General features: G+C 46.8%; 1 protein-coding gene across 5 annotated transcripts in view; it reads right to left on the bottom strand.

Moving 5' to 3' along the window:
* Nucleotides 1-25,987, bottom strand: part of SPEN (spen family transcriptional repressor) — a 66,163-nt gene continuing 40,176 nt past the window's right edge. For 2 of the 5 annotated variants that reach the window (XM_033079589.1, XM_033079593.2), the window contains exons 4-15: nucleotides 23,342-23,502; nucleotides 21,977-22,177; nucleotides 21,044-21,195; nucleotides 18,446-18,571; nucleotides 17,764-17,877; nucleotides 16,530-16,643; nucleotides 14,893-14,993; nucleotides 4,410-12,333; nucleotides 3,576-3,971; nucleotides 2,677-2,871; nucleotides 1,696-1,854; nucleotides 1-990 (exon numbers count right to left, since the gene is read on the bottom strand). In XM_033079589.1, coding sequence (XP_032935480.1) covers nucleotides 859-990; nucleotides 1,696-1,854; nucleotides 2,677-2,871; nucleotides 3,576-3,971; nucleotides 4,410-12,333; nucleotides 14,893-14,993; nucleotides 16,530-16,643; nucleotides 17,764-17,877; nucleotides 18,446-18,571; nucleotides 21,044-21,195; nucleotides 21,977-22,177; nucleotides 23,342-23,502 — 9,775 coding nt within the window. In that variant the 3' untranslated portion in view covers nucleotides 1-858. The remainder of the gene's footprint in view (nucleotides 991-1,695; nucleotides 1,855-2,676; nucleotides 2,872-3,575; nucleotides 3,972-4,409; nucleotides 12,334-14,892; nucleotides 14,994-16,529; nucleotides 16,644-17,763; nucleotides 17,878-18,445; nucleotides 18,572-21,043; nucleotides 21,196-21,976; nucleotides 22,178-23,341; nucleotides 23,503-25,987) is intronic. The other 3 variants (XM_033079590.1, XM_033079591.1, XM_033079592.1) reach the window with 3 other exon arrangements.

Here is a 25,987-nt window from a genome sequence, read left to right as displayed (position 1 = left end):
TATATTATATATATATTTATATATACACACACCCACTGAGTTCTGCATATCCCACCAGGAAGGAAAAAAGCTCTCCCTTTTGTTTTGTTGTTTGTTTTGTATTCTCTTGTTTTACACTGTAAACTGTACATCCCAGATGAAGAGAAGACGGCTGCAGCAGGGGCAGGTGCAGGAAGAGGAAGGTTCACATCTGGAAAAAATAACCCCCCCCCAAAAAATAAACAACGCCAAAAGGAAAAAAAACAAAACCAAAAACAAAAAAAGCCAACGAAACAACCAATAAAATAAAAAATGACTGTGAAATGCTCCTTGACCCACAAATCTCAGCAGAGTCCCTGCGGAACGTCCACGGCGCGGTCAATGTGTGTCAAGACATCCAGAACGTCACAGCGTCTCCAACTGTGCAAAGTCCGAGTCACTAATTTAGTGCAAAGGCAGTTCAGGTTCTTTTTTATTTTTTTCCTTTTTTTTTTGTTAAAAAAAATAAGCCATCCTTTTATCTTTTTTTTTTTCCTTTTTTTTTTCTTTTTTGTTTGTTTTTTTCCCCAAAAAGGAGGCACAGGAGCCCAAGCCCAGTCCACCTGCTGAGTGCATCAGTTGTCCATAAGCTAAGCAACATGTAAACATCCAAGGTTTGATCGAGGCCAGTCGGGCAGGAGGCTGGTTTCTGGCAGCACTTTTCTTGTTTCATGACCTTCTCTCCTTCTTTTGAATTAGTTTTATTTTAAAATTAATTTTTTGTGTGTTTTCTTGTGGGATTTTTTTTGTTGTTGTAGTTGTTTTTTTGCTGCAGGGCCTTGGAAAAATTTTTAAAAAATTAAAATTAAAATAATAAAAAGTCAGTAACTGGTAAACAGCTCATACCGACGCAATGACAATCATCAGGTGAGGAGAGATGTTGGAGATGCTGGAGAGGAGGTCTGGGGCCAGGCGGGAAAGGTGGCTTTCCGAGAATTCGCAGGGTGGGAAGATCTGCAGAACGTAGGCAGGCTGCAGGGAGGGAAAAACCACGGATCAGAGACAGCCCATGCCTACAAATGTTTAAAAATTGGACATTTCGGTGATGTTCTGGGCCCTTAAAGGATCCTAAATCTTGTATAAAAAAGAAGCCATGGGTTTTGTTTCCCAGGTGGGGAGTTTTCCACACCACAGGTATAGGAGCTGGCTGATTTTGCTGGGAAAGGCAGAAAAATTCCCATTAATTATCATTTCAGTGGTTGCTCCGAGCACTGGCAGCTCATTCTGGGCTCTTTACATCCAGAATTAAATTACACACATGCTGAATTGTGTTCAGTGCAGCAACACACCTGGAATAAATAAAACCAGCACCAAAGGCATTCTGCAAGGAAACACCAGCTGTCGTGCAAAAATCAGGATATGGGGAAGAAACAAGGAGAAATTTCAGAGATAAAGAGCTGGGAAATGCATTTAGGTGCTTTTCAGCCCAAGATGATGAACTGGGAACACACCAAACAAACATTTGGGGTTTTTTTTGGTTTTGGGGTCATTTTTATTGATTCATCAATGATTATATTGATCCCATCAATAATTTATGGAGCCCATCCATGTGTTTGACAGGAGATGGAAATGTGGTGCTTCTTTGACCAATAACCCCAGGCAGCTCCAGCAGAAGCCTGAGCCACTCATGTCACTAGGGACTGGTGTGGTATCCCTGTGGCCCTGCCGTGCCCATACCTGGTTGGAGCCGGGGTTGGGGACGTTGATGATGCCTGCAGCCTGCTTGGCCTGCAGGTAACTGATGAACGCGGCCTTGAGCGACTCCGTCTGACTGACCACGTCCTCCTGGTCCCGGCCGCAGGGCAGGGCCAGCAGCAGGCAGTAATCGCTCTCCACCTGCAAGGAAAGGACATGGTCAGGGAAATGCTGGATGAATGGGTGTTTCCCAGCCATAAATCCACTATCCTGGGGGAAAATCCTAACTTTAAACTCCTTGACGTTACAATGTGTACCCCAGAGAAGTTGTAGCTGCCCCATCCCCAAAGTGTCCAAGGCCAGGCTGGACAACGCCTGGAGGAATCAAGGATAGTGGAAGATGTACCTGCCCATGGCAGGGGGTTGGATGGGCTTTAAGGCCCCTCCAACCCAAACCAGTCTGGGATTCTATGATTCCAACACTTGCTGAGAGCATGGCCACAGTGGAAAGGACTAAAAATGGATTTTCACTGCCACCTGAACTCCCCACGTTACGCAGACACACTGAAGCCAGCAGGAGTTTTCCCAGAGCTGAGGGTGACTTAAAGGTTTCCCAGCTCATTGCCTTTTCCACAAATGCAGTGTAAGAGCTATTGCTCATCACCTGCAATCCATGTTACACTCTCTGAGTTGAAGGAATCAGTGTCAATACCGGGATCCCAAAATAGAATCATAGGGATCTCCTGGACTGGAAGGAATCCACAGGGAAGACTGAGTCCAACTCCAGGCCAAACTCCAGGCCATGCACAGGTTCCCAACAATCCCTCCCTGTGGATCCCTGAGAGCGGTGTCCAAACACTCCCTGGACTCTTGCAGCTTCGGGGCCAGGACCATTCCCTGGAAGCCCACACAACAGAAGCCCAGGTTTCTGGGAGCACTGTTCAGCACCACAGCTGGTGAGACCAGCCCGGTTCTGAGCACAGGGATTCCCCAACTCCCTCCCGGCCCCACCCCAGGCCTCACCATCATTCTCCGTGCAACCCCCTCCAGCTGGGAGGCCTCGAGTCGCATGCGCTGCGCGATCCGCAGCGGGGGCCCTCCCTCGGGCGCTGGCAGGGACCGGTGCGCCAGCACGTTGTTCCCAGACACGAAGTGCAGCTGCACAGCTGCCGTGTCGTTCTTGAGAGCCAGGAGACCCTGCCAGACAATGGGGTATTTCTGGGAAGAAAGGAGAAGAGTATTACACACAAAGCAATGAGAGTGGGATCTGAAATCCCGGCTGATCTGCTTGGTTGCCATCAATACCTCCACTGGAGGTTTAAAGGTTCAGTAGAGATGTAACACCAGATCACTCCTCTAAAGGCCAGGTCTGTGTTATATCATGCTAAAACAGGAATTCAGTCCTTTTTCTTCCAGCTGGCCAGCCTGCCTGGGTGGATCCCATCATCCCAATCCCTCTGCCACCCACTCAGCACAAGGCTGCTCCTGAATGTTGTTTTCCCTTTTAGAAATGGACAAACTTGAGAAATAACAACAGGAGAAGAATGGCTCAAGGTTATATGGGAGGTATTTGGTATTTGGCTGAAAACAACTCTCAGCTCCTTGTTGGTACCTGTTCCTCACTGCCGCCCTCCTCTTCCTGATTTTCTCCACTTATGAGAGTGGTTTTCCCTTTTTATCTAAATGAAATACACCACCACTCTCCTCTGCCCACAAGGAAACACTTCCCAGGAAAATGCTGACTTGCAAAAGTGACTTGGAACAGTAAACATGGCTAAAATCCATCAGAGACAAAACAATCCAAAAAACAAACAATGCCTTTTCTGCATCTGAAGTTTTTGATACAAGAAAGGCCAGATTTGGTGCTATGGCTGAGACAAGAACCAGGTGATTTCCCCCTGGATCAGGAGCACGACACTCACTGTCAGGAGCTGGACCATGTCCACTGGTCTCTGGGACACAGGGTGAGGGGATGGTTCCTGCTTGAGCGTGGACTGGGGCTCCGGGCGGCCAAGGGGCAGCCCCGAGGTCGTGGGGATAAACATGGATTGCTTGGGAACCGCCTGCGGCTGGTGTGGCGACGGAAGCTCCTGCTTCATGGAGACGGCAACAGGCGAGGGGTAGGAAGTCTGGCTCGTGTCCCCTTGTGCCCTCTGGAGGTGGACGTGGGGGTCCATCTGTGCCGTGTGCCTGCTCACAGGGGGATGGTGACTCTGTTCTGGCCCTGCTGCCGCTGGGCCCTTGGGATCCTGCGGGATCTGAGGGGTCTTGCTTCGGACTGGCTGGCTGGGGTGTGAGTGCTCGCCCTCCGGTAGACCCTGGGGAGCAGGCAGGGGGGAAAAGGAAAAATGTTTAGGCTGAGGGTGTATTCAACTCCATTACAAGGCTGATAGGACACCATCAGATTCATGGTGAAGACATCTGTGTCACAGCACCAGGCCTGATGAGGTGGCACCTGGGAAAGTCCTCCACTTCCAAGCCCACCTGAGCTGCAACCCCACTCCCTGGATCCTGCCTCAAGTCCATCCTTAGCCTCACTATCCATCCAAGGATGCCTAAACCACATACCACCAACACCTCCACATCCAGAGACTCACAGCAACTTCACCCCTCCTGGTGGAGTCCCAGAGGAGTTCAGGAAATGGGTAGTTTTGGCTTCCTCTGATGCTAAGCAGCATTTCAACCCCACTTCCCACAAGAAACAGCTCAAAACCCTCCAGATTCCAGGGAGATAGATAAAGGGTTTTCTTTCTCACCTGAGACGGGGTCATGCTTCGGGAGGGCAGCCCGATGGGCGAGGCACCCGGGAACTGTGGATGCCCAAGCTGTGCCGTGTGGTAATTCCTCATGTCACTGTACACAGAGCGATAATCGTGGAAGGAGCTCCCAGCGGGATGCATGATCTGCACTCCATGTGGGACCACCACAGGCTGTGTCAGGGGCAGCCCAGGCAGCTGGCTGCCCGAGGGCACGCTGAGCAGCCGGGGCTCACTGTGGGGAGAATGGGCCATTTTGCCTTCTGAGGATTTGGGAGTCTCTTTCCCGGGCTGCGGGGTCTTACTGACTGGAGGAGTTTTGATGGCCCCTTCGGGAGTCCGGGACTGTCGCGTTTCTGAGTGGTGCTCGCCCACGGTGGCCATGTGCGGGTGCATGATCATCCTGACGTCCCGTGGGACGTTGTACTGGTCCAGCCGCAGGCTGCTGGGGTGCATGCGGTAGTCAGGCTGCATCACCAGCACGTCCGACTGCACCGGGGCGGGCCCGCGGCACACCGCAGTATGGTGAAAGTGCAGCTCCTCCTCGGGGGGATGCTGGGAGGACAGTGGGGGCATGACGATGTCTCGGATGGGTGCTGGCTGGGGTGTGCTGGACCGCTGAGGTTTGATCTCCATCTGGGGTTGCAGAGCAGCTCGGGGGGAGTGGAGCGCTTCTGGGCGGATGCCGTAGGGAATGCCGGAGAGAGGAGGGGTGTTCATCCTCACTTCACCTTGGGACAGATGGCCCAGGGACACAGTCTGTGTTACGCTGTGGGGGGGCATGATAACAGATTGCTCGGGATGCATGCTGGATATGTACTGAGGAACGGGAATTCCCGGCGCCAGCATGACCGGGGTGCTGCTGGACAAAGCTGGAGATGAGGTACTGCCAGGATGACAGGTCCGGGGGAACGGCGACGGTGAGTGCCCGCTGGTACGCGGTGAGTGCGGCTCCTGTTTGCTGACCCCCAGGTGGGAAATGGCCCGGTCAGTCGGGGTGCTGGGGCCCGAGCTGACGTGGTTTGCTTCCGAGTGCATCTTCCCAGAGAGGGAAGGGTGGTGAGGGCTAACTCCAGGACTCAGGCTGGAGGGTTGCAGAGTCTTGGTCTCCACTTTCAGAGCAGCTGGGTCAGACAGTTTTTTGTTCACAACCATCTGGTTATGGACCAGCACGGGGGGAGTGTTTACGGTCTGTGTCAGGACCTTGCCGGGCTGAGACGCCGGGCTCTGGACAGCAAGGTGGGACGAGTCAGGCTTGTCCAGTGCGGTGCGCTCCTGTTTGACGGAGGAGATGACGGGTGAGGTGTTGTAGGGCTGTGTTCCGAGTACCAACGAAGAATGGGTGGAAACAGTCCCATAGCCCGTCGAGGTCTGGGAGCCTTTTGGTGCTGGCTGGGATGGCGTGATGGGCTCCTGTTTAATCTGCGACTTTGATACAGACTGCTGGAACTCGATGTCCACAGCGCTGGCTGGGGGAATCTGACTGATCTTGGCACTGATTCGCTGAGGGCCTTCTGTCTTCTGCCCTGAATAACTCAGGAGCACCACACCTTCTGAGGTGTTCACCCGCAGCCCTGGACTGGATCCAGTCTCCACAGGCCTCTCCTCGATAATAGACATTGACCCTGGATGAAACCTGTTGTTATCATTTGTACTTGACCTCTGCTTAAATTTTGGCGAAGGAGCATTGACGAGGCAGGTCTGGGTTTGGGGAGCTTGTTTCACCAATGTGATCCTTGGAGCCTCCTCCAGATCCACACTGTGTGGCATCCTGCTGATGACAGAAGTGGCTTTGGGTGCAATCACGGTGTTGATCTTTTCCTTCTCGCTGTACACTGGCGCTTCAGCCACCGGTGGCTCCAGGGCGCTGGTGACAGGAATGGCCGGCTTCTCCTCGGAAACCGGCTTGATGGCCTCCACGGCTGAGTGGAGAGGTGCCTCCTCCAGACATGGTGCACTCACTGGCTCCGCGTGCGTCGTCGTCACGTGCGTGGAGGTTATGCTTGTCGCTGAGACATATTTGGGTTCCATGAGTATCTTCCTCAGTGTGCTGGAGTTTGTGTCAATATCTGACGCCTTTGTGTCCGGTGGGAGAGCAGGTGGGGGTGTGGAACGGGCACGGGGCTCCTCATGCCTGACCATCCACTCTGGCACCTTGGCAGTACCAGAATGAAGGGGGACGATGGCGGTGGGCACCGGAGTGGGCAGCTTGGCCACTGCTGTGGGGACAGCAGGAAGGGCTGCATTTGGGGCACTCGGTGGCGTGATGGGAGTGTTCTCCAGGGGCGAACGGATCTTGAACCCGCTCTGACTCCCCTCATCAAGGGGTACTGGCGGGGCACCCAGGTCCAGAGGAGGTGGAGCGGGCACCTTTGGAGAGGTGCTGTTCTCAGGGACAGCCTCATGTGCAGCCACAACATCAGCAGCCACAGCCTTGGTGACATCAGAAGCACTTGGTTCCATGGATGCTGTGGGTTTGATTTGCTTTTCCTCCTTGGAGGTTTCTTCAGGTTTTGTCTTTACTTCATTGGCAGGGGGTGATTTGCTCTGCATCCTCTCTGGTTCAAAGGTGTTGACTTCAGTTGCATCGCTCTTCCTGCTCATGCTCTTCTTGCGTCTCTGCCGCGTGGTTTTCTGGCGGCCCTTTTCCTTCCGAGCAACTTCAGCCTCCTGCAAGGTCTCAGCCTCCTGCGCAGAGTTGGAAGATTCGCTGAAGCTGACTTCGGACTCCTTGCTCTCAGTCTCCAATGCCAATGGGACAGAGCCGGGCACTGGTTGCACCACAGGCTCGACAGCAGCCTCGGTTTCTAGGATATTGTTCACTGCCTGATCTGTCTCAGGCTCCATCTCCTCCCGAGGGGATTGCAACACCAAGGGCTCTGTGGGGATTTCAGCCTCAGATTCAGCAGGATATGTTGGGGGTGCAGGGAAGCTTTCTGTCTCCCCAGAAATATCATTGATGATTGAGCCAATGGCTGCTGCCAGCTCTGTTTCACTGGCCTGGTGTGCAGGTTTATCTGCCTCCTCCTCCTGACGGACTTCAGCCACATCTGTCGTTGGTTCTTTGTAAGCAGCAATTGTCGGAGGAGTTTCAGTGAGTTTTGCAATGTTCTCCACTGCCTGCTCGAGCTCAATCTGCTTTGCTAACTGGGCAGCTTCAGGTGATTGCTTGGGCTCCCGTGTCACCTCCTTTTCCATTTCTGCGAATGAATCGTCTACCTCATTCTTAGAGAAGTGGGTTGGCAGGACGTCCTCTTTTGGAGGGCTCTTTATCTTGGGTGCTGACACCACCAGCTCTGCCTCTTCTTCAGGGGGCCGCAAGGCGCCCTTGACTTCATCGACATTGAGGCGTATTTCTACATTTTTGAGACACACAGATGCCTTGTCAACGACAGTTTTGGTATTTTTGTACCTTCCCCTTTTGGATTTCGTAACCTTTTCTGGCACCGGCTTCTTCTCAATGATCTCAACTGTGGGGATTTCTAACTGATTTTTCTCCACATCAAGTTCCTTCCGATCACGTTTCTGCTCACTTGTTGCCAGCTCTTTCTCAGTGGTCTTTGCTTTATTGCTGTTGTCACTGATGCTTGATTCCTGACCGCTTCTTTCAGCAGCATCTTCAGATTCAGCAGCTGTATCAGCTTTTGGTTCATTCTTCCCTTTCTTCCCCTGTTGGCTGGTAGCTGATGAGTGAGTGTGTGCGAGCTTCTGGGATCTAGGAGACCTCCAACCCTCTGCAGGTTTAGGAGTTTCCACAGTATCTTTACTTTCAGCCTCATCCACCTCTTGTTGTACCGGTTCAGTCTTTATTGGAGAGACGTCCTCCTCCGGCTTACGGCGGGTTTTGGGAGGTCTTCCCCGCCTTGGGGTTGTGGGAACAGTTGTCACTGTTTCCTGTGGTTCCTTTTCCACTCTCTTCCTGGTGGATCTAGTGACCTCCATGGAGTCCTTCACTGGAGATGGGCCTTCATTGTCCCCTGTGGTAGCATAGACCGACCTCACATTTCTGCGCCTGGTCCGGCCTATTGGCAAGCTCAGCTCCACATTTTCTGGCTCTGCAGCAGAACTTGGGGATTTAGCAGCATTCCTTGAAACCTTTTCTGCCTCCAATTTCAATTCAGAAAGCTTCTGGGTCTCCCCACGAGGAGAGCTCGACCTTTTCAGTTTTTCACGGTCAATTCTTTCACTCTTCCTTGTGACAGGCTTTTCCGTGACATTAGCTGCAGTCGACTGCACAGGAGTCTTGGACCGTTTACTTTTGTAGGATTTTTTATCTTTTACAATAACTGGAGGTTCCACTTCCATATCATTGTCGGAAACGGGTGGCAGGACCTCAGCAGCCACCTCCACCTTTTGACTCACAGCAGCATCAGTGTTGGCAGAGGGTGGAGGATTTTCCTCTTTAGGTTCTGCAGCCTCATCTGATTTCTGAACTAGCTTGGGCAGAGGCTGAAGCAACTGGGCAGCCTCAGGTTCTGGATCTACGCTGATGTCTGCATCGGAAAACGAGGCTCCAGGAGTGGGAGGTTTGGTATCCAAGTATGAAGGATGCTCTGCTGCCACAGCATCTTCCTCTGGTGCTAGGGTTGTAGCAACAATTTCTTTACTTGCTTCTACAACTGGCGGAGGTTCCATTTGCTCAGGAGGTTCCATTTTGATAGGTGCAGCAAGTTCAGGGAAAGGTTTTTGTTCCTCTGCAGCAGCAGCAGGTTCAGAAGGTTTCTCTTCTTTGACAGAAGCTGGTTCCATCAGGACTTTTTCACTCACTATTTTCTCAGGAGCAATAGGAGCTGGTTCCTGTGGGAGGACGGTGACTGAAGAGGGACCAACAATTGAGGAAGGTTTATGTTCTGTTTCTTTACTATCAGGAACCATTTCTGGTGTTTTCGGTCGATTTTCTTTATCTTCCTGTTTCTCCACCTCTTTTGGTTTCTGATCTTTCTCCTTTTCTTTCTGCTGCATTCGTGTCAGCTCAACAAACCTACTGTGGAAGAGAACAACTGGTTCTTGCACCAGATCAGCTGTGCTGTTCGTCCCATCAGAGGAGGACTGTCTCCCATACAACCTTCCAGAGATGAAGTCCAGATCATCATCCTTCCTTTCTAAATGCTGCAGGCGTTTGGAGTCTTGTTCAAAGATTGAACTGTGCAAAAAGCGAGAAGCAAACAGCTCCTGCCGCTCTTGTTCCTCCTCTTTATGATCTTCTTTTTTATCATCCAGTTTCCCACCTTCAGAATCAGTTCTGATTTTTTTCTTTTTCATATACCAGGATGGAATAGGTCTTGGAGCCGAGTCAACCTTCTCTTTGTCTTTATTGTTTCTGAAACTAGCAAATCTTGAATCCCAGTCTAGAAAGGACCAGTTTTCCTCTCTGGAGGAAGAGAGGGATTTAGCCCTTTCAAGCAAGGCCTTTGTGTCAGGTGTGATTGTCTTGTCCAATGCAAAAGAGTAGAATTTGTTTCTTTCTAAGGAACTAGACTGAAGTCTTTCCTCTCTTTCACGGAACTTTTCTTCTCTGTCCCTTAATAAAAAAGACAACCTGGAACTCTCTAACAAGGATGAGGCTTTTGGGGAATGGGGCTTGTTTTCGCCATCGTCATCCGAATCCGAAGGCACCTCCCCAGGTTCCAGGTCTCGGACGGACCGTTTCCGTATGCTGTCTCTTTTCACAATGCTGCTTGGAAAGCTAATATCGACTCTCCCAGGCTCTTGCTTCACTTGGGTTTCCCATCTACTCGAGTCTTCCTCAGAGCTCAGCACAGAGAGTTTTATTTTAGCCATTTCTGCCATCTGCTCCCTTCTGCTGGAATCACAAGGATTGAATTTCAGTGAGTCCTCCCTCACAGTCATGTTGGAGTATGAAAGACTCTTTTCTTCTATTTTAGGTGATTCTTTGGTTTCCTTCAATGGAATTATCCTTGGAGAATCGAGTGTGTCATCATCCTCGTGGAACGGGAAGTGCCTGATGCTTGGAGAACAGGACATCCTTTCAGAGTCCTCACTCACCTGACGAGAACTTCTATAGTTCCTTTCTCTCTTAGTGCTAATTTCAAAGTCAAACTGGTCAGTCTTTTTCCTTTTACTTGGTGGAGAGTCATCGGTGACGTCTTGTGGAGGTTTTCCCACCTCGTGAACCAGACTCCGCTTTTCATATTCATCCACATCTTTCTTTGGACTGCCAAACTTCTCTGACTTTGCTATCTCCATTTCCAGCTGCTGTTTCAACCTGCGACTTTGCTCCATTTGTTTCCGGTAGCTCTGTGTGTGGTCAATGTCGATGCTGATTTTCTCCTCCATGTCAGCCGAGGCAGGTTTCTCTTGGCCAAGTTTATGGTCTGGTGTTTCTTCAGGAAGGCTGGAGTAGTTCTTCCTTGCATCCTCTCTCTCCGTTCCCTGCTCGTCCAGCAGCTGCACCTGTTTATGCTGGGGTTTTGCCAGGTTTGGTTTTTTAGGAGGAAGTTCCTGAATTTCCACAGGTTCATCGGGTGCCTCCATGAGCCTTGCCTGCAGATCCAGGCTGGGACGCATGCCAACCCCACCAACATTAAGAGTGTCCTGAATTTCTTTGGGACTAGTAACAGGAATAAGTCTTTCCAGTTTGAGTTTTTTAGATTCCCTTTTAAGCATTTCCTTCCTTAGGGGTTTTCTTTCCAGTTCTCCTTCTCTTAACACTGGTGCTTCTCTAGACGACGCTGTTGCATCAATCTGCTTTTTCAAAACTGTGCGTGCATCCTCCTCATCTTGGCTGCTCCGTTTTACATCCAGTTTTTGCCTGTCGGGTTTTGGATTTGCATCGGCAAAACGCCTTTTACGAGCCTCCAACTTGTCTAAATCAACTGTGTTGGCTCCCTCAGAAGTTTGCTCTGTCTTCAAGTGCTTTTTGGGTTTCATTTTTCCCTCCTTATCCACCACTTCAATGTGACTGGCAAGGGCTTTCTCCTTCTGTACCTTAGTTCTGACAGGTTCTAGTTTAGACTGCTCAGACTTGGTTTGCTCAGCCTGGGATGTCTGGGTTTTCTGTTCAAGCAGTGGGGATTTCAGAGTGTCATTATCCAGTTTTGCCCTCAGTTTCTCCAGCGCAGGTTGATCAATCACCTTCCCCTCCTTTTCCTTCACACGGGTCAACACAACACAGGGCATCAGTTCCAGGCGGTTCTTTGCTGTCCCTTCTTTGTCACCCCTCTCTTTGTTTTGTTTACTGTTGCCCTTCAGTTTTTCTGGGCTGGGCTCTCTCTCATTCTCCTGATCTGTTTCCGAGGACTGAGAGCTGGGCGAATGGATTTTCGCTTTTCGTTTCTGTTTATCTGTTTTCTCCTTTTCTATTTTTTCCAGCTTTTCTTTCCTCACCAAGCGCTTCTCCTTGTCCACCCTCTCCTGCTCGAAAACGCGTTCCTTCTCCACTTTCTCATTTTTTGTGTATCGTTCCACGCGGGCTTTGTCAAGCTTGTCATATCGCGGAGGGGACAGTGAGCTGCAGCTACCACTGCGATCTGAGGACCTGCTGTAAATCCTCCTCTCTGAGTCGCTCTGCAGCCGTTCTGACTGTGAGGGGGACGCTCCAGGGCTCTGCGGGCGCCGGGAATGCGTCGGGCTCTGGCTCCGCTCAATCGGTCTCCGCTCGTGGTCTCTGTCCCGATCAGATTCGAACCGTTCCCTCTCCCTCTCCCTCTCCCGTTGCCTGTAGCTGTACTCTCTGATGTCCTGCTCGTAGGGATCTCCCCGGTAATCCCGGTACTCGCGAGGGTCGTCGTAGTATCGTGGGTCATAGTAGTCCCCTTGGTAGGGATCCCACTCAGCATAGAACTCTCTGCCCCGAGCTGGGTATTCCCGCCGAGGATCTTCGGGATATGTTCCTGGGGTCCGAACAGTCTCATAGTAAGTACGGTCAGGGGCGTATTCGTAGGATCCTCTTCGCTCGTCTCTGCTAAACATAAGAATAAACAGATTCTAGTTCTACTTCTCAACCAATGTACTCTGTTACCACAGTATTTTGCTACATAAAGGAATAATTTTCTGATGTTTTTTCCTGCATGCATCAAGGCAGTTGTGCACAGAGGTTTTAGCACGGAATCTGTGAGCAGTGGACACATACTTTTGTTGACTTATCAAATACCAAATATACTTAATGGGTAATATCGTAACAGCTCTTCCAAGCATTTTTTCACCACCCTCACTCCTTTGTTTTTGTCAAATTCATACCTTGCATGAAAGTAAAACCAACGCAACACCTGTGCACCCACACAAGGGTGAAGACACCCCCTTATCCAGAACCTGAGACCTTCATTTGACTCTAAAAACATGAGTCAAATCAAAGTTCATGGAATCTCTCCCTTACTAAGCAGCAAAGTGATGGTAAGATTTCTTTAAAAATACTAAGTCATGCAAGTGATCTCTTAATTCCCAAATTAGCTCTTCCACTGCATATGACTTGCTGGCATTGTCTGTTTACAGTAAAACCAAGTTAATAAATATTTGTTTGTTTATAAGATCAGGTGAATTCATTCAGCAAAGTAAGTCAAGCAATTAATGTTGCTATTTAAATACCTCCAAGCAGTAAAAATAAGTCATTTGTAAGACTGAACATGGCAGAGATGTGGAATAAAGCTGGAGTTCAATTCCCCATCATTACAGAGTGTTTTGCATACTCTGTACTAAGGTGGAGTTGGGCTCTGCTTCCAGGGAAGAAGTGACGGGACAAGAGGAAATGGCTTCAAGCTGTGCCAGAGTAGGCCCAGGACAGACATCATGAGGAATTTCTCTATGGAAAAGATGGTCAGGAAATGGAAGGGACTGTCCAGGGAGGTTTGGAGTCCTCATCCCAAGGAAGGCCTGGATGTGGCACTCAGTGCTCTAGGCTGGCTGACAAGGAGGGGGGATCAGTCACAGGCTGGACCCAATGACCTCAGAGGTCTTTTCCAACTAAATGATTCTGGGATTCCTCATAGGTTTATTTGGCTTCACAGTTTATGTTTTATGTTAAAAGCTGGCAACCTCCGCCTTTTTAAGGGACAAAAAGGAGACAAAACATGGAAGACGAAAACCTCATCCTGACAAATGAAGTGGGATGCCGTGAAAAGTAGCTGTGAAGTTAAAAATATTGATCAAAGTTTTTGTTTGTTTTTTCAGTTTGGGTCCTATTTAGACTGGTTCCAACTACTACCTCGAGAGAAGATGGTTTGTGCATATCTCAGCACCTCTGCAAGGAGGAGCCTGGAGGGACACCAGAAGCTGCAGAATTATGGGAATCACTGCAGAGCTTGCTCCACTGCTCCATGATCCATTATCCCTATAGATCTCCTAATGACTATGTGAGCAGAGTGACAGAAGGAAAAACCAGACTAACATGTGCCCAAACACCAGAAATCAGGGTCCTGTTCAGGATTACTTCATGAAAAATACAAGGCCACCTGAGTCCAGTGTGCTAAAAACATCCAAAAATGCCCTTCTCTTGCCTGAATCTGAGGAAATGCTTATTGCTGACACATCACAACATCTGGCAAGGCCTGGGGAAGGCACACTTGTATTTCCGTTATGTAAATCCTGATTACCAATTTCCAAACCCTGTTTGCTTTAAATCTCATTTTGCATGATGTCAGACCAATCTATTTTATTGCAAAAAAACACTGGGTTTATCCAGACCCCAGGTACAGCTGGCGTCATGCTGGGCTGACCCCTGGGTGGGCAGAGCCCTCACAATGAGCCGGGCTCTGAAGGGAATAAAACATGGGTGTTTTTTCCATCAGTGAAGGTAAAGAAGCCCAAAATGTGGAGTGTTTCTGTGTCAGGTTTTCAGGGATAAATAAGTGGTTGTGCAGCATGTGCTGCCAGCTGCTGCCAAGGACCAGCCACACAGGACACAGTTTTATTCAAAATAAAAACACATCCTTACTCAAATTGTATTATTTTCTCATGTTACAAACAAAACTGTTGGAAAGACGGAGGTGGAGGATCAGATTTTACTCTCTGCTCAAGGGCTGAGTAGCAGTTTATCAGACTTTATGTACACCCACCAACACACACATTTCTCTGTTACAGATAAGCTGCTCTTTGCATTCCTAAGATGTGATGAATGACTCCCAACTGTGTCCTGGTGACCCATCAGAGAAACCAGATACTTAAATCTGGATCACGAAGTCAACTGAAACCTCCACCTCAGCAGGAATTCCAGGAATTGGCTACGCCTCGGATGTGTGAGATCCTGACTGCTCTAACCTACACACCTTAAGTTTGACCACCTAAATTTAATTTTTAAAATAGTGAAGAGGTAAAAAAAAAAAAATCAGAGGTGTTTTTAATGAAACTTCAACAATTAGGACAAAGTTGAGAGGAAAAAAACTTGTTTAAGAATTACGGCCTGAAGAAAGCGTGGTTGTATGATGAGGAGGACAGTGATTGTAAAAGGATTGTGTAAGGTGACACTGGAAAACAAAAAATTGAATTAAGCTGATAAATAAAATAGTTGGTAAATAAAATTGATACATGCCTTCTTTCTGCCAGCATTTCGTAGAAGTCTCTGATATCTTGACCTGTTTTCTCCATGGAATGATAAAACGCCAGCTGACTCTCCCGATTTGCAAAGTCCACCTGAAAAAGAAAGGGGAAATCACATTCAATCACAGAAACATTTCACTCTGCCACCATTTCCCTCTCTGCTCAAGGTGGAGCAAAACTGAAAATGGGGATAAAATTTAATAAAAAATGTCAAACACTTCCCAGTTCTGGTCCTGCACATGCCCAGGAATAGAGATCTTTCTCAGTGGAGCTGTGTAACTACCTCCTTACCATGCTGTTGTAGCTGCCATCCCAGAGGCTACTGTTGGGCAAAGCAGCAGGAAAAGTACACATTATTATCCTGGTATTGATGTTTTTAATGACAGGACAGTTCCAAAGTCCCTTTTATCTCAGTGCTACAGAGGAATGAGTCCATTCTGGACTTCATGGTGTTTGCTTAGGGTTATAGAGCAGGGAAAGAACCCAGCTTCCTGAACTGTAGCTCCCTGTTCCAGCTACTCCAAGAATTGGTGTTTTCTAGTACTAAAAAGCTAATGGTATAGTGAAAAAAACTAAGGATTAGAACAGATTTCATTATGGAATATTATAGAATAGATCACATAGTGGAATATTTTTAACATTCTAGTTCCTGTTATTTTTTAAGTCAGCCCAGTCCTGTGTGTAACCACAGCAATGCAGCACAGGCCCACATCGGGGGTGTTGCTTATTCCAAAGTCATTAAGCAACAAGATCCATACAAGATGTGAAACTTTTAAGGGACCACATGCTTTCCTGAATAGGAAGGTGACTGATATCCAACACCATGCTCAGAAACTACAGAATATCCAACTCCCACCCTGGGTGAGGTGGGAAGCTGCTGAGATCACGCCTGACATCACTGCCCGCTCTTTAGGAGAGGAGAAAGGAGGAGGAAGATAATTCAAAGGGTTGGCTAACACCTCATGTCCCCACTTAGTGGGACTGATAGGACAGTCAGAACAGATATCACCACATTCACCCAAATCCAAGATATCCCTGTAAACGTTAAGTGCTGCTCCAGGAAGAAAAGTATTTTCTGTGTATTTTTTAAAGTAGTGTTTTCAATTATTGTTTAAAATCTGTTGCAAGGAAGGACGAAACGATCTTTAAGGTCTTTTCCAACTCAAACCATTCCATGGTTCCATGACTGCCTGTTGAAATGACTGTACCCCAGAGGCTGGACATCAATCAGCATGGGGCAGCTTGATGCAGCCATGTGTTTTCCTGGAGGAACTCACACCTTCAGATTTCCCTTTTTTAACACGAAAATAGACAAAAGTTTCCCTTGGATTGGGGTAAACAAGGCTGTGACATGGACACCAACACTCAGGAGCTCAGAGAGACAAGTTCAGTGAAACAAACGGCAGAATACTGGAAAAGGCTTTGTAAGTAACAGTTCAGGATTCCCTGACATCTTGATAAGCCGAGTATAAAAATGTAATTTAAGCCTTTGATATGTGGGATGTGTGTGTCCCGCCAAGTATTCCTTGAGCATGGCAATTTGCACAGCCAGTATTTAAAGGGGAAGGCCTAAACACAATTTGTTCCTCCTTTTTTGCCTGTTTTTGCTTTGGAGGTCATTCTGCACACCTTAATTTTATTCCCACCGATTTTCCTCCCCTTGGTCTCTTTTACAGCTGCTTGTGCATATTCAATCTCATTGTAGAGAACCAGGGCCATGCCTTTTAAGCGGTCAAACACCACCTGTAAAAAACAAAAAAACAAAACAAAAACCAAATAAGAGCCTCATCCACAGGACTTAATGTCAGTCCCAACAAATTCCTAAGTCATGAGGATACCAGTAAGGAAATAATTTTTAGCAAGTTGAATTTCCAGGCTTTTCTGATGAGGCATATTGGAATGAAGAGACAATAAAAGGACACGGGACTGCTTTGAATTGTGGATATTGTGGCTTGAGGTATATTATGCCTTTATTTTGTTTTTCTGTATTTTACTTTGAATATTTTTTATTTGTTGACTGAGTTTTGTATTATTTCTTTGTTAAGGTTTGGGGTTTTTAGAATTTCCAATGTGTTTTAGGGGGGAAAAAAGGTAAAGGGAATCTCAAAGTGGAACCAGCTTTTGTTACCAGTCTGCAGTACCACTCATCAGTTGTTAAACGCCCAATTTCCAAATACTGCCTTCCTTCAGCAGTATAAATGTATTATTCAAGCAACAACAGCTACAATAAAGTACATCTAAGCTGCAACACAAACCCACAAAAATCCTTTGGGGAGGCCAGACTCTGATCCTGCAAAGATTTACACACGTTGCTTAATTTTAAGCACATCCATGTCTAACAAAAACACACAGGACAACTCCCATACTGAAGTTTAGGCACATAATAAATCACTTGCATGGGAGAGGCTCCCCCTGCGTGACATGGGCGTGTTGCACCATTGTTGACTTTCTCTCTTCTTCTATGTACTTTTGGCACAGAGACTGCCCTGACTGCTTCTAAAAAATCTTTTTTTTCTCAGTCTGATGAAAAAAAAATTGTTATGTCTAATTATGTAATTAGCAAGTATGCGTAATTACGCAATTAGAGTGCTGTTCTTCCAACTAACATTTAAGGTTTTGCTCGGGAGAGACTGTACTGCACAAGAGCAACAAATGGTGTCCAATACTCAGCATCTCGGCTCACTCAAAATACTTCTTTTTGGTTGCTGTCTATGTTGACAGAGCCCTGTTGGCCAAATTCCACCCCAGAGAGAATTTTTTCTACCTAAGCTATAAAGCCCTGGACAGTGGGGTTGAAAGGACAGGATGGGAAGAGAGGAAGACAGTAAGGACTTGGAAGCACATGCCAAAGCCTCCCACCTACCTTCACCACAGGCCCGTATCGGCAGAAATGTCGGGTCAGATACTGATCCGTAACGTTTGTGGAAAGCCCATCTAACCACACGCAGTTTGTAGGCATGCTCTTCCCAAAACCCAGCTGGACACAAAAGGGCAAAACTTCCATCAGTACAGTGCACAAGGGTTAAACTCACTGAACAGAGCCTGCCTAATGAAAGACTTATTTGGAGAAAGCTGCTGTTTGTACAGATTTTCTAAAATTAGCATCTGGTGCAGGTGCAAGACAAAAATCAAAGAGCAATTAATGAAAATAATTCTGCTTGTTTAAATAACTACAGTGTTTGACAACATTGGGTTCTTGTACAGTTTGAATGTCTGAGAAGTGGCAGGTTGACAGCTCTGGGGCCTGACAGGCCCTGTTTGTCAGGGGGAGTGGGATGCATTCCCAGCACAGCCTCACCAGACGTGCCCCTCCAAGCCAAGGAATGTCAGTCCCTTCCCTGAGTGCTCAATCCCAGGACTGCATGTGGACAGAGCCAACAAAAATGCTGATTAATCCCAACCAGGTGGTGGCTGAAAACATCACGCTCTGATACTATGTCACATTAAAAACCATCTTACTTCCATAATCTACCCTGCTGCGAAACATCCCACGATGAGGCGATGGAGGCACAAGAAGGATACAGCTCAGGGGAGGTTTTCTTTACCTTGAGCCGGTTATTTCCAAGATATTCCCCATCCATCTTCTTAATAGCTTTGCACACGCTGGCGATGTCACAGTACTGTAGGAACGCGTACTGAGGGACACCGTTCACCTTCTTAATGTCAATGTCCTGGAGACAAGCACAAAACACAACAACCCACAGTCAGCACTCAGTTGCATCTAAGAGGACTTGTTTTTTTCAGGGACACGTGGCACAGCAAGTTTTTTAATTAATATTTTCTTCAGAGAGAGGATTTAAACAATAGTAGACAGTTAAAACTTTGCTGTTCTGTTGCATCTCAAAACCAAATCCTTACTGAGCAGGGAAAGCTCTTTATCCCACAGATTTAAAATCCAAGCCTGCAGAACTAAGCCTGACCTGATCAACAAACACCAGCTTTAGGCTGTTAATATTATATCAAGAAGAGACAATTCAGGATCAAAGAAATACAGATTAATTTTTGCTCACAAAGGCTCAAGAGAAAACAACCTGCTCCAATCCTCATCTGTGAGCCAAGTAGGGTTTCTTTTCCAAATAACCATGATCCATCCTGTTCCTAGAAATACAAAGTGATGTTGGACTCATCTCTTGAACGAATCTGACTCATGGCAAAGGCAAAAAAGATGCTCAACTTTGGTTGCTGTTGCTCTTTAAAACCAAGCCACCACGGGTCCATTTACAAGTACACCCAGAGGCTCACAAAGCCAAATAAGGGCTGACTTTAATAGATTTGAAAAAACCCAGCAAGCCAGGAGCTGACATTCGGTTAACAAACAAGCTCAGTACTAGCACTGGAAATGTACCCAAAGCCTCTGAACCGACTCATGATATTATGATTCATTCCAAGCTGAAAACAGGAGGTGGAGGGTTTGGCTTTATTTGTTGCAGTAGCAGGAGTTGCCTTTGTGAACTACACATGGATATGAGCACAAATGTTCCAATATCCAGGATAGGCTAATTTCATGGTTAATAAATTTAGGGACAAGGCAACACTTTGATATGGTCTCACCTAAAAGGTCTTTATTTGAGAAAACAGAAGTAAACAGGGATATTTACACAACTATTAGACTCCTACAACCCTAGCCTAATGTTTTAAGTGGAATATTAGTAGAAAAGTACACTTCCATGGGTCTGAAGTAGCACAACTGCAACCATGGCAAATTATACTTGACCACTCACCCTGGGCAAGCAATTCCTTGTGACAGGGAAATAAAATATCGTTATTGTGCTCATTGCCCCTCAGAAAGGTTATAAAGCTGGTCCCTTCTGCACCTGAGCTTGCAAGTTTTCCTGGAAATGGCGAGACAGCACTGCCTCCCAATTCTGAGCCATTAATAATGCTGACAGGGAGCACCATAGCACACAAAAGCCAATTTACACCACCACTGATAAGCATCTTTTCAAGAGAAGGGTTCAAGCACAGACATGGTATGAATTCATAAATCAGTACTGATGTCAAGGATACGGCAGGGTCTGGATACACAAGGGTTGCCAGACATCATAAAATGAGGATTTTATATTTGCTCACATTATACATGGAAGAAACATTCTCTTTTTTGGGGGGGATAGCGGGGATGGGGTTCCTGGTATGTGTGACTGATTCCTCAGCAGTGGCAGAAATATGTCAGAGCAGAGTGAAGGAGGCACAGTACGTTCACAAGCACCCACATCTGACAGGGAGAACATGAACCAGACTCAATAGGAATCACAGAATGAATCCCAGAATGGTTTGGGTTGGAAGGCTCCTCATCCAGTTCTACCCTGTCATGGGCAGGAACACCTTCCACCATCCCAGGGTGCTCCAAGCCCTGTCCAACCTGGTCTTGGACACCTTCAGGGATGAGGCAGCCACGAACCATGAGGTCCCTGCGAACCTCTGCCAAGGCCTCCCCACGCTCCCAAGGAAGAATTCCTTCCCAATATCTCTTCCTAACTCCACCCTCCTTCAGCTTAAGGCTTGTCCTGTTACTCCATGTCATTGTAAAAATTAATTAAATTGGATAGTTGCACGACTTTCATGGAAAATTTCCCTTAAATACAACATTGATGTGAATTGATAGAAAGTTATGAGTAAAGGAGAGGGGGGTACTCTGGCTCATCTGGATACTCCTCCTCAGCTGAAAACCCAAATCCCTCACGTGCCATCACTGATCCATCTGCTCCAATCCCCTCTGCCTGGGCACAGGGCTGCTTCCACATGCACCGAGACCAAGCCCTTTGTTCCAGGAATCAACAGGAAACTCAGATTCAAACAGCTGCAGGAGTCAACATGAGAACATCATCTGGCACATTCACATTCCAAATACCCAGTCAGCTTTGGAGTTACCAGGAGAGAATTACCAGGAGAAAACAGCAGGACAGACATTTGTTACGAACACTCCCAGGGTTTTTTCTCCTGCTGAGGTACCCCTCAACATTCATATGCTGGACTGTGAATACAAAGGAAAGCTTTCAGGTATATTCCACCAAGATGAATGACTCAGATTATTACAGAAAGACTGAATTATCTGTCGTTGATAGATTTAGCACCACTTACAGCATTTCACAGGTCTGCACAGAAAGGGGGGCAGTGCCACCCCACACAGGACACGATTCACATACCACTATTCCCCCAAAGCGCTGGAAGATGTTGCGAAGGTCGTGGTAGGTGGTTGTTTTCTCCAGGTTGCCAATGAACAGAGTTCTCGTTGCCTTTGGGTGAAACTCATCTATCCTTTCATCCAAAGGACGAAATTCATTCTCACTTTCAGTTTCTAGGATAAAACAGAGCAGGAAATTTGTAATGACTGGAGATTTGGTTCATGTTGGTTTATTCAGGTCTCCTTCTTGATCTGAACAAGAGTAACCACCGTCTTTGAGAAAAACATCCAGTACTGCAACATGACTTGTTATTTATGTGGGACTGGGAATCTCTATATTCCATGGAGGAATCTGAGCATACTCAGGTGAAAGGGAGCTGCATCTTTCAACTGCTTCTCTGGAAATTTACTCTTACCAAATATCAATTCTTGAGTGCATGAATTCCAGTAAGGCTTCCCTATGTTTCGGGAAGAGCACATAGCAGGAGTTTGTTTTTCAGGAATCAATTTTTGAAGAAGCCATTGAAGTGCAGTCTGAGAACTTCACTATGTGCTCAGGGCTGCAGCTCTCACTGGTTGGTCACGTGGGCTGTGCTGCCACAGCCTCAAAACGCAGCACTCATTAGTGTTTTAATTAGAAGGAGACAAAATGAGGCCAGGAGGACTCAGTGCTGTGCTCACACCACCCACCGGTAGCTGCTCCACTGAGAGTGGCGGATGAGATCGTTCCTTCCAGCAGATCCCACTGCTTGGGAGGATGGTAGCTTTCCTTCTCTGAGGCTTAAGACTGAACTCTCATTAATTGATCTAAGAGCATCCACTCTTTTTGCTCTGGAGTTTATTGTGGCATTTTCCCAGTTCCTTTAAAGTATGTTTCCTACTTCTATTCTGCCTCTTTACAACAGTTCCTGAACACACACAGAGCAGTGCCATGGGAGAAGGGCATGGACCTTACCTGGTCCTATCCAGGCTGTGACTTCAATCTGCATGCCAAAGAAAAGCTTTCCTTTGGAGGCATTTAGTGCTTTCTCCTGGTCCTCCTGCTGCCGGAAGAACACGAGGCCATAGCGTTCCTCGGACGCACCATGGATCTGCACTGACGTCACCTTCCCATACTTCTTGAATTCGTGGAAAAGTCCATCTTTAAGGCTTGTATCTAAACCAATAAATAAACATTAATACCACAGAAACACAATTTCTAGCAACTCAGTAACACCATACAAGACATGAAGAACTCTGACTGTCTTTCTGAAATGTGACTTCATCCTTTAACTCAGTGCTCAGAGGAGTACCCTTTATAATTTGGGATGTTAATTTTGCCAATGTCCAAAGTTTCTGGCTGATCTTTCACTTTTAAACCCAAGAAACTACATACATGAGGTTTTACATGGCTATAGCTGGCATTGAATGGTTTTTGCTTGTAAGAGACATCCACCCAGTTGCAGGTGAAGAAATAACAGGGACACTTGATTAAAAATCCCCAGGAATACTGAGCACAGCTGGGATGAGATTTCTGGAATGGAGGCTGGAGTCACACAGCATTCAGTTCAGTCAATTCAGAAATACAACCAGGCAGACTCATCAGATTTTGCAGAACCTGATTGAGGTCCACACAATCCTGTTTGGGATTTGTGGAATACTGAATTCAGCATTGTGTCCTTTCAGGAATATGACAGGCATTAAATCTATAGGAAGATACCAACACATGAAGTACTCTGCTCACAAGATTAACAGATTATTTTAGCTCAGCCAGTGCTTCATCATCCATGAATTTTGTTAAAACTGTTTCACAACTGATTCCATGCTGATTTTTCCTATGCGATCTCTCCTGTGCTCAGCGCAGGGAACAGGGAGCAATCCTGGGCATTCCTCAGCACATAGTTTCCTAGGTTATTTTCCATGCAATATGCACTGCCTTTACAAATACACTCAGGGGTTTAAAGCACTCAAACTGCAACAGAAAACTCTCAACTTTTTGGATTAAAAACCAAATTGAAGTAGAGTGAGAAAAAACAATCAAAGTTTTAAGCTAAAAATGGAGATGCGTCCATTTTTTCCCTGGGAAAGCCCACGTTACTGTTGGAAGCACCAGTTCCACCAGCTGGAAATGCCCAGTACTTGGAGCTGGGACCAGCAGGGTTTCTCACAGATGGTCACTAATTAAGCAATTTTCCCACTGTCACACAGAACTGAGGCAGTAGCAGGGAGAGAATCTCGTCCTCAGAGGCAGCACACAGCTGCCATGTGTCAAAGACTCGGTGCAAGTTATTCCACCAGTCCCACCCTGTTTTTCCCGTTCTCCTTTCCCAGGTGAATTTACCTGTTGAGCGCACTGGAAGATTTTGCACCTTGATCCCAAAACTCTTCCGGGGCTCATCCTTCTCCAGCGATGGGAGCAGCTGGGACGCAGGCGCGGGGACAGCTGTCGACTGCACCGAGCGCGCCGGGGACTCGTCGCTCGAGCTGCTGCTGGAGTCACTGCTGGGAATGGCACACAAAGAAGGACAGGTGAGCGCATGGAGCAAAGTCACCAAGGAAATTATTATCTTACTAGCAAAGCAAAATTCCAGAGTTTCTGCTTGTCTACAGGCATTCTTCCCTCTCGTATCTGACTCTGTTTCTGTGCTGCTGCCCACTACTCACACAAATTTAAGAGTCTTCCTACCAATATTCCCCTCCAAAGCCCTCAGAGGAGACAGGCAGGGAAGTGGAATATGGGTAAAATGTCACTAAGATCCAGTTGGAGTGGTAGAGATTCAATTAAGTGTAATGCAATGTTGGACCAGCTCAGGAGCTGTGTAGAAAGAGTGGAGAAATACAGGAAGAATGCACAGGTCTGACAATGCCTCAAAATCCCTCCTGGCACTCTCACGTACAGGAAAGAAATATTATTGTGCTCTCAGGCATCTTCCCTGAAAAGATGTGTACTCCAAAAAGACCACATGGCAAGTATTTTGGTCAACTGCTTGGGAATAACCTGGATAGACGGCAATGTTCATGTCCCTGTCCCACCCCATGTACCCCACGGCCCAGGGTGGAACAAGACGATCTTAAAGATCCCTTCCAGCTCAAACCATTTTAGGATTCTCTATGAACCAGCAAACACTATTTCCAGGCTCAGCCTCAACCTCCAACTTCCAGATACAAAGAATTCAGACCCAATAACCCTTTTATAAACAATAATTACAGCGGAAGAGGATTTGCATATTAGATCACAGAGGGAGTCAATCTAATCCATGGACTCGGGACCATTAGATGCTCCAAGGAGAGGCAGAAATTCAGAGAATATAATGTTATTAAAGCTTGCCCAGTGGGGACACGTCATCCTGCTTCAGTGGCTCATTTCTTCCCCGAGGCACGAGGGCTCAGAACAGCGCTAAAAATAATTTTGTCTGACATAACCCCGGAGACTCTCATTCTCCATTACATGAGCAGCCTTCGAAAAAATTCTGCTGGAATTTTAACTCGGAGGCTGGAGGGAGGGAGATGTGCCACGTACTAAAATAACCCTGTCAGTCTGAAATTTGCTGCTTGATTGAATTTTTATATTCCTCTCCACATCATATTAGAAAAATGAGACAAGTTTATCTTTCTCTTATCTTAAATATTTCATACCCTTCTTACAAACCTTCTTGCCATTAAACCACTTAACTTTTCCATTTCTTTTCTCAGGGAAACCATTTCAGGTTTCTAATAATTTCCAAGATTTGATTTTGTGAACTCTTCTACTGCTTTTCTGTGGGTGTTTTTCTTCAAACATTAAAGAAACCTGGTTTTCTTTCTGAACATCTTTGTGTAACAAGTACTGTGGCACATTCCCAAAAGCCCTTGGGCTCTGTCCCCATTATATTTGGAGGCACAGAAGGGAAGACAATCTTGGTCCCAAAATACTTACAAACAATCCAGAAGGATATAAAAACAGGCCAGATCAAAATAAAACACAACAAAAAGGGTCAAAAATGCAGAAGTAATAATAAACATGAGAAACTGTTGCCGGTCTCCCCCTCTCATTACAAATCTCCCATCCCATCTAGCCACTTCACACGTTGGTGCTTTTCCCACACATTCTCCTCCTACTCCTCCAGTTCTGGAGGAGGAAGTTCAGCATCACTTTGGGAAAGGAGTGAAAATAAAGCCATGCCAGGAACAGAGTGAAAAACTGAGCCCTTCCTCCTGCCCTGCTTTTCCCAAGGGCAGCTGCCCTGCACCACCCAACCTCTCACTTCATGGATAATGAATAACATTTCCCATCCCAGTTACAGTCCCTTATGTTTTCCAGTAATGAATCTCCCACTATCAAGATATCCCTTCACAGCCTCATTTTTATGCCAAAATGGTAAACTGCCTTTATTTCTGTCACACCTGTGCACCCTCCTTCTGTGCCCTCTTCATTATGAACTATTTAATCAATGAAAGTGAACACTGAAGCATTTCCTGCTCATCTTTATGTCCTTCCCTCTGCCTTTCCACTAAATCACCAAACTGAAGTTCTTCTCTATAACATTTTGGGAAATGAACAAACCCAACTCCACATGAACAGGCCCTCAGTGTTCTCCAGGGGTAATATCAGCCATTGCCTGCTACTGGGAAATAAATTGGCAAAAAATAGAGAAACTTCTTTAAACACACAAATATAGGGCAGAGAATGTGTGTGAGGAGAAACTGAAAAAAATTCCCAAGCTGACAGTAGCTCCACGTGGTTCAGCAGCACCCAAGGAAGGCTAAAATAGGACTTCAGGGCTGCAGAACCCTCTGCCCTTTGTACATTTCCACTTCTTCTTCTCACATCTTGGTGCTCACGCCCATACTCCCAAAGCCTTTGGAATTCCAGTGTGCTGAGATTGTATCTCGAGCAAGAGGCAGTGTTGAATTGATTTGAGCAGTGCTTTAGAAGGGAGATAGGCTATTTTTAAAGTCTTTTTTTTTTTAATGAGGATGTTAAAAATATGAAACATACTGTTAAAAT

The sequence above is a fragment of the Catharus ustulatus genome, chromosome 24 (assembly GCF_009819885.2).
Source record: "Catharus ustulatus isolate bCatUst1 chromosome 24, bCatUst1.pri.v2, whole genome shotgun sequence".
Taxonomy (NCBI): domain Eukaryota; kingdom Metazoa; phylum Chordata; class Aves; order Passeriformes; family Turdidae; genus Catharus; species Catharus ustulatus.
Note: the sequence above shows the minus strand (reverse complement) of the source record. Positions and strands in the feature narration are given on the sequence as shown.